Source organism: Protopterus annectens, chromosome 3.part0 (genome assembly GCF_019279795.1).
Source record: "Protopterus annectens isolate FY-2018-M chromosome 3.part0, PAN1.0, whole genome shotgun sequence".
Taxonomy (NCBI): Eukaryota; Metazoa; Chordata; order Ceratodontiformes; family Protopteridae; genus Protopterus; species Protopterus annectens.
Window position 1 is genome coordinate 438,757,606 of NC_056731.1, and position 12,883 is coordinate 438,770,488.

The window sequence follows — 12,883 nt, forward strand, 5'->3', positions numbered from 1 at the left end:
CTAACATACAAAGCTATGTCAAACCCAGAGCTGTTGGACATGCTCCACTTAAAGAAATCCCAATCCCTCTGAGTTACACACTCTAGGGTCCTAAACCTTGTCACCACAATAAACAGAACATGCCGGAGGGATAGATTCCTGCCCCAGAGACTTCCCATACTCTGGAATAAACTACCTATCTATATCAAACAAAGCTCCTCATTAGCACTCTTCAAGAAAAATCTTGATGATTGGATGGGAAATAGGAAATTCACCCCGGGGATCACCTCTGTGGCTCTGCTTGACAGTGGCACAGGAAAATAATTTTCTTGGGTGGCAAAAGCCAGGGTACCTTTTTGGATGGGCTTGTATAGGCCCCAGGGCCAATAGCCTAGTACCTACCTATGAACCTATGAACCTATTATGTCATATGTATAGTGACTCTTGAGTTACAACATGATCCATTGCAAATGTGATAAAGTTGGCTGTTGTCAAGTAAAGATGTCATAACACAAGCCAGCCTAACTTAAGCTGTTTTCAGTTCAAAATTAGCACCAATGGCGGACAACTATAAATAATGTAGAATGAAGCACAATGAGATCCTAGAGTCACTACTGTTTCTTACATGGCCATCTGTCCCATTACTGGTGCTTATTAGAAGCAAATGGCATTGATTCCATCAATTCAATTTTCCTGTGCAAATCCAGTTCAGTTACTATAATTTGTTGGTAGAAAGCATCTACTGGCAGCTACTTTGGTGATTCCAGACTATAAAATCACATTATGGTGAATAACAGCTGAAGAAAGCAAAGGACCAAGAACCCTGCCTGATGTTTTTGACAAGAAAAAGGAACTAAAAGGAGGAAATACCAAAAACAAAACAAGAAAGTCATTAAACTTGGACACATTTTACTTGAAGAGATTACAGCAACTCATAAACAATTTTGTTGATGGTGGGAACTTGTCACTGCAATAAAAAGTGTTTCATACATGTATTCCTTGTTTATTTTTTTTTCTTATTAGAAATGCTGCTTTCTTAAAAAGTCCAATATTTTCTTTTTATGTATAGGCAGAGATTGTATTGCATCTAAATGACATTTTGCCATATGTCTGGATTATTACTTAGTCGAGTGTGCTGCAAACAGTACAGTTCTACTGTATCAAACTCGTACATATGCTAAAGAGAAACAGCATAAAAATTCACTAGAATCAGATTAACTTTGCTTTGTGTTACCAGCAAATTACCACAATATTCAGTATTGTTTCCAGTAATCTTACAAATCAGTTACACTTCACTTGATGTCTTAATTCTGGCAGAAAAAAAAATGAAACTAGTAAGACTTCTGCATATGCCGTGTGAAGAAATGAAAGTACTGAGAAAAGATTTCATTCTTCAGAAGAGCCATACAGCAAAACCTTGAAATGCAAACTGACCCTGATATTCCTGACTATGCCTACAGTGACCCCACTGAGAAACTTATATTTTTATGTGACGACCATGATATCAACAGATTTGTGATGATCTTTGTACCGGCCACATACTACTTAATCTTCATTTTAAGTCTCTTTGGGAATGGATTAATACTGCTGGTCCTACTAAAATACGAGCATCTGAAAACTGTGACAAACATATTTATTCTCAACCTGGTTCTCTCAGATTTGCTATTTACCACTTCATTGCCTTTCTGGGCAGTGACTGAATGGATTTTTGGAAGTGCCCTATGCAGAATAATGACGGGAATTTACTTCACAGGATTGAATAGTTATATCATATTTCTTATGCTGATGACTGTAGATCGATATTTGGCAATAGTACATACTATCTCCACTGCTAATGCTAGAAAAGTACGTTATGCAGTTTTGCTAAGTGTGATTGTCTGGACTGTAAGTGCATTGGCTGCAGTCCCTGAGTCAGTTTATTCAGAGATTACATTTGGCGATGGAGTCATCCAGTGTAAAGACATGGACCATCAGTCAGACTCTGCAGAAGTATGGAATCATATGGGTATCTACCTAAACATCATGCTGTCCTTCATCATGCCATTTGTTATTGTTCTTTATTGTTATAGCAGGATAATAGTCAAAATTATTAGGAGCAATATTATTGAAAAGCACAAGGCAGTGAAACACATTTTTTTCTTAATGGTGACATTCTTTGTCAGCTATGCACCATATAGCATTTTTATCTTTGTAATGTCCATTCAGCAACCGGAAGTAGCAACAGAAGTAAGCTGTGACTACACTCTTCATTATATCTATTATATATTCCGCACTATTGCTTACCTGCATTGTTGTATCAATCCTATATTTTATACTTTTCTGGGTACAAAGTTCAGACAACATTTATTAACTTTATTTAAAAATTGTTTTGTCTTTATATTGCCATGCTGTCGACAGGTCTTCAGAAATCAGACAATTGGAAGCAATCATCAATCCATGAATTATGTTGTATAAATTATGATCACCTTCTTTATATGATCAGTTTTCTCCTCTACCTAATTTCAGATTATATTATCTCAAGATAATGAAAGCACAGAACATTAAATGAGAGTTCAGAAGTATGCAGAAACTGAGCTATTGTTTTATTATTTATAAAAGATTAGGAATGTGAGAATGCAAGTTTTTTTATTATTTTTTATAGATATTAAATTGATAAGTTAAATGTAAATGGTTCAATCTGTTTTCTTTAGAAATCATAATTATACATTAAAAGAAAAAGAAATCCTGATATAATGGTTAAGGCTTTTACTTCCCAGACATAAGGTCCTGGGCTTGATTCTCACCTCTGGGAAGTTGGTTAGGCTTAAAATAGCCCAGAGGGGGAGCTAACCTATGTCATAACATGCATTTTGTTTTAATCTCATACATTTTTGTTCAGGGAAAAAACTTTTACACCATATCACACTCATAGATTGGCTGATTGTGTGAGGCTCAGCAGGACAGTACTGGTCCAGGCATTGCCAACTGTATGTTTGGTTACCTCTTACTGTGCCACCGTGAGTATCATCAGTAAATGTACCAGATTTTATTGGTACAGAAAGCCAATGCTTAGTTGATTCCTATATGTGGTGTAGCACTCATTTAGGCCTCATGATGCTAAGTTCCAACTGTCTTCATCTTACCTTGCCAGTGTGCATGGCACTCTAGATGCCATTGTTGTCCATTCTCTAACAGCTGTGCTTATCATTTTCCAGTCCTAGATGCATGTCTGTTATTTAGCCCATATGATATTGTGGTCCCTCTTGTAGATATGCAGTGTCACATGCAGTACTAAGATTCTACATTTCTTTCTTGATAGTATACATGCAACACAAGCTGACAGGCTTATTTTATTTGCAGACAGCAACTCCCGGTCATTATGTCCTAGAACAACAAAGCAGAGCTAGTATGGTAAGCTTCCCTGCAGGAGCCATGGTTCTGAAAACTACCTAAAGGCATACACAGTGACCCTAAGCACATTGCATAACAGCATTATGCTCTTTGAGCACCTTTGAAAACAAAATGTTCACATCTGATTAGGTCTGAACACTATGCTGGTTTACTTTAAGGTTTTGGATTACAAAAGAAGTCAGATGATATTTGGCTGCACTGTTATATTATACAAGACTGAACAGGTGCACTATTTTTTGTCATTACAATTCTTCTCTCAAAGGGAAGTTATGGTCTTAGTTGGGTGCATACTTTGCAACTGTCTAGATTTTCATAGAATGTCCTGATTTTTGCCTCATATTTTTGGTCTGTTCCTCATAAAATTTGTGATTTTCTGGCAAATCATTGGGTTGATCTAAGGAGTGAAGCCACTAAATAATGATATACATTTGTGTTTTGGACTTCATATCCTTCAGAAAAATGCATGCTAAGATAAATCCTATTATTCCAGCAACTTTCTAAGTTTATAAGAGCAATATTTAAAATCTGTCCCTATTTTTGGGCCTTTGTCCCCCATTCTGTCAGTCTTTGTCCAGATGTTTTGGGCTAAGAGGTTGAGAGGTATGGTTGGATGGATTACTTGGTCAACACTATTAATAAACAGATATGTATTAAATTATCAAAATGCAAATGTATCGAAATTCATGTCAGTCTTTCAAAGTCTAATATATTGCAAAATGCAAAACATCTAACACTAAAATAATCATAAAAGTAAACATACAGTTTCCTTTTGCAACTGGATCACTTAAACCCACCAGACAAAATTTTTCTGAATACTGGGAGTATAACATAATGGATTATTGAAAGGTAAGGTTCAGGTTAGGGTTAGGAGCTTCTCCCCCTGAAGCACCACCTTACTAATACCTGATAACCCTAATCTTGCCCCTGCCCTTGCCCATGCCTCTGCCTCTTCTCCTAACAACAAATCTACATATAATTTTCAAAAACCCTTTCCGTAACACTGCCACTAGTATAGACAGCTTGGGGACACACACACACACACACACACACACACACACACACACACACACACACACACACACACACACACATGCATGCAGACACACACACACATACACACACATGCACAGACGTGCACACACACACACACACACACAAACACTCACACAAACACACAAGCACACACACACACACACACACACACACACACACACACACACGCATGCAGACACGCACACATACACACACATGCACAGACGCGCACACACACACACTCATGCACACAAACACTCACACAAACACACACGCACACACACACACACACACACACACACACACACACACACACACACACACACACACACACACACACACACACATGCAGACACACTCACATACACACACACACACACACACACACACACACACACACACACACACACACACACACACACACACACACACACACACAAACACACACACACACACACACACACAAACACACTTCACTGTGAACTTCTCCACAGTAGAAACACACACCCCAGTATCGGGACACGATGGCCTTAAGCGGGTTACTTAGTATTACCCCAGCTTTCACACTCATGCAGTTCTCCTGTGAAAAGCATGCACTCCTGTCCTCCCTCCCCCAGTGCAGAAGATGATGATGATGATGACTGTTGAAACACAACGAAAAAGCTAATGGACACAATTTATTGCATAAAAACTCTAGCTTTTGCAAACAGCCTTCAAGGAGTAAAACAAGCAGCAATGCATACAAACACCTTATGTAGCAGCATAAAATCATTAAACAATAAATCAATTACATAATTAAATAATTATATACTTCCAATTCAGTTCACCTCAGAGTTTAAACCAAAAGGCAATAATGTATTGTATTTTAAAATAAAAACAGATTCCTTGTATAAAAGTTTATCTTTCAAAAGACAATTTTCCCCCACCTTCTCACAAATTTGTTCAAGAATACAACCCTGTAATAAAGAAAAATTACTGTCATGATGATCCTTAAAATGCATAGCAATAGAACTTTCTATCCTTTGTTTTTTAATGTCCCTAATATGTTCTTGTAGGTAGGTTTTAAATGATGATGATGACTGTTCTATGCTCTTTGTACTATCTGTGACTTGGGTTGTCTATGTCTGATGCACAGAGCAGACAGACAGTGTAAGAGTACGTCATGTCAGGTTTTCCTGTGTATACATAATCATTTTAATGTGTCTTTACTCTGTTTAGGTTCTGTAGTAGTAAGTAGTAGCAAATGATGCCAAGAGTGCCCTGCCCTCTGGGAGAGTGTTTGACTTGGGCTGATTATGTCTGATGCACAGAGTGGCTAGGCAGTGCATTTGTAGGTAAAGTCTGTTTTGTTTGCATGCATCATTGACAATTGTTACTGTCTGTATTTGCTATCTTGTATATAAGTTTATATGTTGTGGTATTCCTGTATACACATCATCATTTGTATGTCTGCTTAATTTGCTAAGGTATTATATTATTTGCTCATGAAAGCTTGATCATGCACCTGTGTTGCTGCTGTTGAGAGTGGCCTAACCTTGGCCTGTCCATGTTTGATGCTTGGAGTAGCCAGACAATGTATGGGTAAGCACAGTCTGGTTTGTTTCTGCACATCAATGATACTGTCTGTATCTGCTGAGTTCTTATGTAAGTTATGTGATCAGTATATTTCAATTTGATGCCATAGCATATTGTGCCTGCCTTCAGCTAGCGTAGTCGCCCCTGCTGCTGGCTCCTCATTTGACCCCTTATCTATATAAGCTACAACTGCCAATGGTGCTGTTAACTGTAGTCCCTACACTAGACCACCCTGCCACTTATTCTAAGTATAATACTATGTAAGATGGCACACACAGTCAGTATTTTAGAATAGGTGACGAGTCATGCTGCAGGGCATATCCAGATATATCCATGCAATGGAACCGTGATTTCAGAAGACAAAGCATATGGTCTATGTTGCTTCTAGTCTGTGTGTGGATGTAAAGTTGCTCATTGGGGGTTCTGCAGATTTCTCACTGGTGTTATAAGCTAAGGTTCTAGGGCATATCTAACATCCCCCACTAGATATTTCTGTGGGAACTTGCCCCTTGCAAACTTCTGGTAGAGGTCACAGGTACACCATATGCAGGAGTTATGGAAACTGTCTGTGTGGCATGCGCACACATTGTAGATGATACCTCATGCATTACAGATCTCCTGGCAGTTGATGGAGTGATACCATTTATAGTTCTCTAGCTGGGGCCTGTATCTCCATATGTGTGCAGTCTATGGCCTCCAATATCTCATGGAAATGTGCTATAGCACAGAATCTTGCATAGTGATAGCTCTTTCTTGTTAGGTACATGGAAAACATATATTTCCCTCAAATTTTGCAGCACTGTATCAAGGAACTGGTGGAGTATTCCGGAGACAAATGCTTATGAAACCCACATAGTCTCCCCTTTATGTCAATGAAAGCTCCCTGCAGCTAAAATATGTAACGCTGAACATACCTTAGTATTCACTGGGATGGGTTACCCATGATTTCCATGGAAAGGGCAAACAGGGGAGACACATGCCCATTATTTCCTGTATGGTTTCCCTGTCCACTCTATAGCAGTCTATTATGTTTATTTCATGGAAGCCATCAAAGGTTAAACATGGTCCAAAGACCCTACACGTTTGAGGACATCATCTGAAAACTGCAGCTTCTATAAGAGTCTCTTGCACATACTGTGTACAATGGCTGTGGCAACCCCTAACATATTTTGTTGGCAACATTAAAACTGGGACATTTAATGCAAAAGCTGACAACAGCCAATAAATCTCACACAGATAGTTGTTCAGCCTTCACAAGATCACTGAAGTACTTTGTCAGTTCCCTAAGAGAAAAAGTCAATTTCTTGCAGAAGTACCATCTTTTTTACTTGGTGGTAATACATGGACCATGGACATTACAAATTTAATATAATTAATATAATTTATTGTTACAGCAACCACAGAATTATAGGTCCCTGGTATTACACATAATAAAGCACAGACATTTCTAGACTTAGCTCCTTGCATTCGGGAGCATCACTTAGAATACTAATTGACTTCCTCTTGTCCTGCACCTAGACCTGGGAGAATATGTAATGTCAAGCCTTCTTTGAAGCCCGAGTCGCATACTTTGTGCACTATGGCCTTGGACTGCCCTGATTTTTACACTGCCATCCGGATTCCACCACAGAATCTCAGTAAGACATTAAATGTCCCAGTTTTAATGTTGCCAACAAAATATATTCCAAAGGGGAATGTCTGTACTACTCAACTATGCAACCACTTGCAAGCACTGGTGTCCTTTTGTGGCTTTTTTGTCATTTTTTTCTTAACTGATTTCCACCAACTTAAGTAAACAATGACATTTCCTATGCTTAAAGAAGATGAGAAGGAGAGATATCTAACATTACTGAAAACTCTGTGATTGGTATACTTTGCAGTATTTACTATGAGGCAATGAAATCTAAACTCTTGACAGTACAAGAGAGTCAAACTATTTGTTAATAAGCAGGCTGCCTTATTCTTTTTTTTTTCTAAAACATTTTTTATTGATTTTCATGAAATAAAATAATACAAGAAATATGATATATAAATATGTACAATATTTGTCTTAAAAACATCATAACATGGAACAATAACTATTTACAATGTCCATAACGGATATAATGTCATTGTTGTAAATACATTTTATCTAGTAGTTTTTCAAGCTTGAACCAAATTAATTTCTTATGTGTTATCTTAGTAGTTCTTTCTGAAATAGTTTGCAACTCCCTGTTACATACAAGTTTAGCTAATAGTAAAAAATCTGTAAATTATAGGTTTTTTGTACACTTCCAATTTGACGTAAAGATTTTTCTTGCAATTGCAAGCAAGGACCAAAGAAGGTGCACCTGTATTTTGGGGATATGTGTTGGTATTGGTGCATTGAACAGCTACAATGAGTCAGATACTTCACACTTGTCCGACCACAATGCTTTTATGAAATTTCTGAACTCTGTCCAGAATGGAGTTACTATTTTACATGTAAGAAACATGTGTACCCAATCTGCACAAAGTATTTCCTCACATCTCCAACATTTATTAAGATTATTTTTTGGTATCAAGTCCATCTTATGTGGGGTAATAAAGCTCCTATGGATATATTTCCAAGTGAAGATTTTTCTTTCTAAATTTATTGCCACTTTGTGATTAAGAATTTCCATGTAATCAAGGTTTAATTGTTTCAGTTCTGTATTTGTGTTTATGTCTTTATTATTTAGATTTCTTTTTAGTTCATCAATTTTTGATTGTATTCTCAATAGCATAATATCCCATTCCTTTCGTTTGTTTAGGTACCAGGATTTGATTTTACCCAAAATGTAAGATTTCAGCGTACCCCAGACAATAACTTTAGAAGTACTATCATTGTCACTTATGTCTAGAAATATTTTGATTTCTTTCAGTAACCATTCCTTAATCCCAGTTATCTTAACAATGTATTCTGGTATTCTTTGCCAATATACTAGATGACTAGATTTCATGTGGATTTTAAAGAAAATAGCATTGTGGTTGGCAATTGGACAGGAGCTAATGAAAACTTCCTGAATTTTTGAGAATAAATAATCTGTAACCAATACCTTATCGATGGTAGTTTGTGTACCAAATCTGTATGTGTAATGTGTGTATTTTAGGGATTTGGGTTCTATATTTTTTATAAATATCTCTTATATTTGAATTATTGATGAAGTTCTTCAGTCTTTTAGCAGGTGCAGATATCTTAAACTTATCACATTTAGTAGTGTCACTTTTGGAGAGAATAAAGTTAAAATCACCTGCATATATTATTTCTCCCATAGATTTGATTGCAAGTAAGCAAATATATTTATTCACTGTTGCAGCACTGACACCGGGTATCCAATAAATATTGGCTAATGTGATTCGTTTTTTATTTATTTCTAGAATAATTAAGCAGAACATGCCATTTTTGTCTGAATATGTGTCGATTATTTTAGGTACTGGTAGTGTTTTCCTCCACAATATCATGGTGCCTCTTATTTTGGTACAAAAATGAGATTCTGCAAGTATATAGTAGCCATTAAAAGACATCCTATTCAAATCTTCTTCTATTATATGAGCTTCCTGCAAGAATGTAATATCTACTTTCTTAGTTTTCAAATATTTGGTTAAGCTTCCTCTCTTTATAGGATTGTTGAGTCCATTTACATTTAAGGACAAACATTTATATTAAAACATTCCTATAGATTGTGTTAGATAGTAAAGATTCTGTTACAAACATAACATGAACAGCGAGTATAACTGTAAAACATTTAAAACTATTTACAAGTCTAAACATGGAATATTTAATTCCTGGTTTAATGAGAAGTTCCTCAAAACCACCTTCGTCCATCCTAAGAACAGTAATCTACTTACGTTTTGTGCTACTGCCATTACAATAACTGTACAGAATGCAATAAGAAGTGAGAAAAATAAAAGGCTACTCCTTAGAATTGTTACTGATTTGAGGAGTGAAATATCAAAGTGTGTGAAATTAAAGTTAATACGTTATTTGTGATAATTATGTATATTAGAAGTAATTATCCTTGTACAACCAAATCAGAGAGTAATTTTAAAACAAAAGACCTAGTGTATTGTTACCGGAGTAGGAAAATAGTAATGTGTTTAGGTAGCTTATGTTTAGCTAGGAGTCTAAAAAGTTTTCCAGATAGAGTTAATAAAAAAACATGGAACTATCAACAATTTTAAATAAAAGCTATTGAGATTTAACTAGAGAGCACACTAGCTATCCAAAAACTAGTAAGTAACTTTCTCTGTAAATTAATAAGAACAGGTATTGCAAGTCCTGGCAATAACAAATGAAGAAATTACTAATATCTGACTTATGCACATATTATGCTAGGGACAACTATAAACATGTACATGTATGAATGGCACAGACAAAAACAGTAATATGCAACAGCTGAACATCAAATGCTATAGATACACAGACAAAGTAGGTTTGAATACTTCAGACCCTATATACTGTTATGCAAACATAATGTAACGGGTTGCAAAATTGCTGTCAGCAATAAAAATGTCTCAATACGTGTGCAAGGGTGATCACAAAATGGAAAGAGTTCATATATCTAGGTACATATTATAAGGGTGGTTGTGTGTTAGTCATATAGAGCTATACCTATGTATACCTGTATAGAACAATTCATATGAACTACAAATGTATACCAAAGATCATGATTACTGACCTGTGTATATAGGTTCATAGGTTGGCACTGGGCTATCTTCCCCGAGGCATATATTAGCCCAGCCACGTTGTACGGTATTCACTGCCCCTTTAGTAGTTCCCTAGACCCTTGTACTAGCAGCTAATACCCTTGGCCCCTACCTAGTAGTGCTGTTGGTGTGATCCCCGGTGTGAACTTTCTGTTACCCATCCACTCATTAAGGTTCCTCTTGAAGAGTGATAGTGAGGGGCTCTGTCTTATGTTGATCGGGACCCTGTTCCATAGTAAGGGAAGTCTCTGCAAAGGGAATCTATCCCTCCAGCATGTTCTATTCATTGTTGTGTTGAGGTTTATATCCCTAGAGCATGTAGCTCGAGTAGATTTGGTTTTGCTAAGATGGAGCATGTTCAACAATTCTGGGTTGGACATGGCTCTGTACGTTAGACAGAGATCGCCTCTGAGAAAGCGATATGCAACAGAGAACAGTCTTAGCTTTTTCAATCGTGCTGCATAGGGCAACTGTTTGAGGCCAGTGATTCTCTTGGTTAGGTACCTCTGTGGTCTCAACAGCTGCTAGAGATGTCTAGCCAGGTACATTTCAATTGGTGCATTGTACTCAAGAATGGGTCTGATGAGGGAAGAGTTAAGGGGCACCATTACATCCTTAGATCTTGATGCGAACCCTTTCATGATCAGATGGGTCACATAGAAGAATTTTCTAACCACTTTGGCAACATGGTTATCAAGGGAAAGCTGACTATCTACTTGGGTCCCTAGATCCCTTATTTCTTCTTCAGATTTCAGGGGATTACCTCCTATGTTGTAGTTTGTGGGTACTCTGTTTTTTCCAAAGGGGATTACTATGCATTTTTTTGCATTTAGCTTGAGACCATGGCTTTCACACCATGCATCAGTCTCATTTAGGCCCTTCTGGAGGATCTCCATGTCGGCCGGAGACTCTATTATAGCACCCAGTTTGCAGTCGTCCGCAAACTTAGTCAGCCACAGCCCTTCCTTACTTGCCTGTACTTCTGAGAAGTATATGCCAAACAGCTATATTCAAAAAGGTTAATTACTAAAGCTAGATAAAACAAAACAGGTATCTAGAAACTGGTAAGTAACTCTCTCTGTAAATTTATGAGAGCTGGTGCTTTTTTTACAGATTGTAGTTAAATAAGAACCTTGATCTTTTAAAAGCATGCATATCTTACTTTCATCAAACTGGGGATATAAATAAGTCAGTTAAACTGAGGAAAGCACGATAATTATCATAAACAGAAAAGGAGAGAAACAGACAAAAAAAAATTATTTCTGTATGCTAAATATTTTCATTAACTGAACACATAGAAGCCTTTCTGCAAACCTATCTGTGAACTTCAGTTAAAAGCTTGTTTAAATATCTGCATTGTTACAAGTAATTAAAACAGTGAATATGCATTTTAACAAAGTCAAAATATCATTAAACATTAAAAAATGTTTCTATAATAATGTGCAGCATTTAGCGCTTACTTAAAGCAAATCCTTTAATTTCTTAATAGTCCTTTTGTTCTCAGCAATTCTGTAGCATTAGCTTCCTTATTCTCCTCAGATATCATCTGAGCATGCTGAGAGGTCAAAGGTCATGCTGCATATCTATTCATGCTGTTACAGTGATGTAATCAGTTTACAAACAAGCAGGAAGTGTTCAGGTGAGAAAGAGTTCTTTTGAAGCTTTTTGGTTTTTCAGTGGCAAAATACAACACAAAGGCAATTTAAACAAGTAGATTGTGCTCAAGAATATTGTATGGCTCTCGTGCATAGCAAAAAAGACAGGCAGAGAAAGTTAAGTAAATCACACAGTAAAATGCTTAGAATACTTCTTTTTGAACAGTAAATCTGTACATTGTAAAGCCCTCTTTCCCCTTCCACTTCCCTTAGCTTTAATAAAGCAATAACCGATGATGTGGTGTGGTATATTGAAGACTTTCCCATGGTTAGTGTGGTTTAATCGATAAGGGCTAAGCCCGAATGATTCAATAAAGCCAACCGTGGGTAAATTTCAATATAGCACAACCATGGAGTCAGTTATTGCTATTATACAATGACATTATTTAAGAAAAAAAAAATACTTACTTTTCTTAAATGATGTCTTTGTATAACAGCACATTACTGTTCTTCTGCTGGTTGTGGTATACTGCTTCCCTGTTTTGATGTACTGAGCATGCATATGGGACTTGCGTATCATGCATACCTAGTAAATCAATGCTTAG

General features: G+C 36.8%; 1 protein-coding gene across 1 annotated transcript; it reads left to right on the plus strand.

Annotated features, from left to right (window-relative positions):
- The first annotated feature begins 1,194 nt into the window (after positions 1–1,194).
- On the plus strand, positions 1,195–2,585 carry LOC122797264 (C-C chemokine receptor type 4-like). Its single transcript, XM_044066107.1, has one exon. It carries the CDS (start codon positions 1,402–1,404, stop codon positions 2,431–2,433), a length of 1,032 nt encoding a protein of 343 aa, XP_043922042.1. The 5' UTR covers positions 1,195–1,401; the 3' UTR covers positions 2,434–2,585.
- The last annotated feature ends 10,298 nt before the right edge of the window (positions 2,586–12,883 follow it).

Bases quoted from the DNA above. Each gene is read 5' to 3' on its own strand.
- LOC122797264 (XM_044066107.1), top strand. From the start codon at position 1,402: ATGCAAACTGACCCTGATATTCCTGACTATGCCTACAGTGACCCCACT.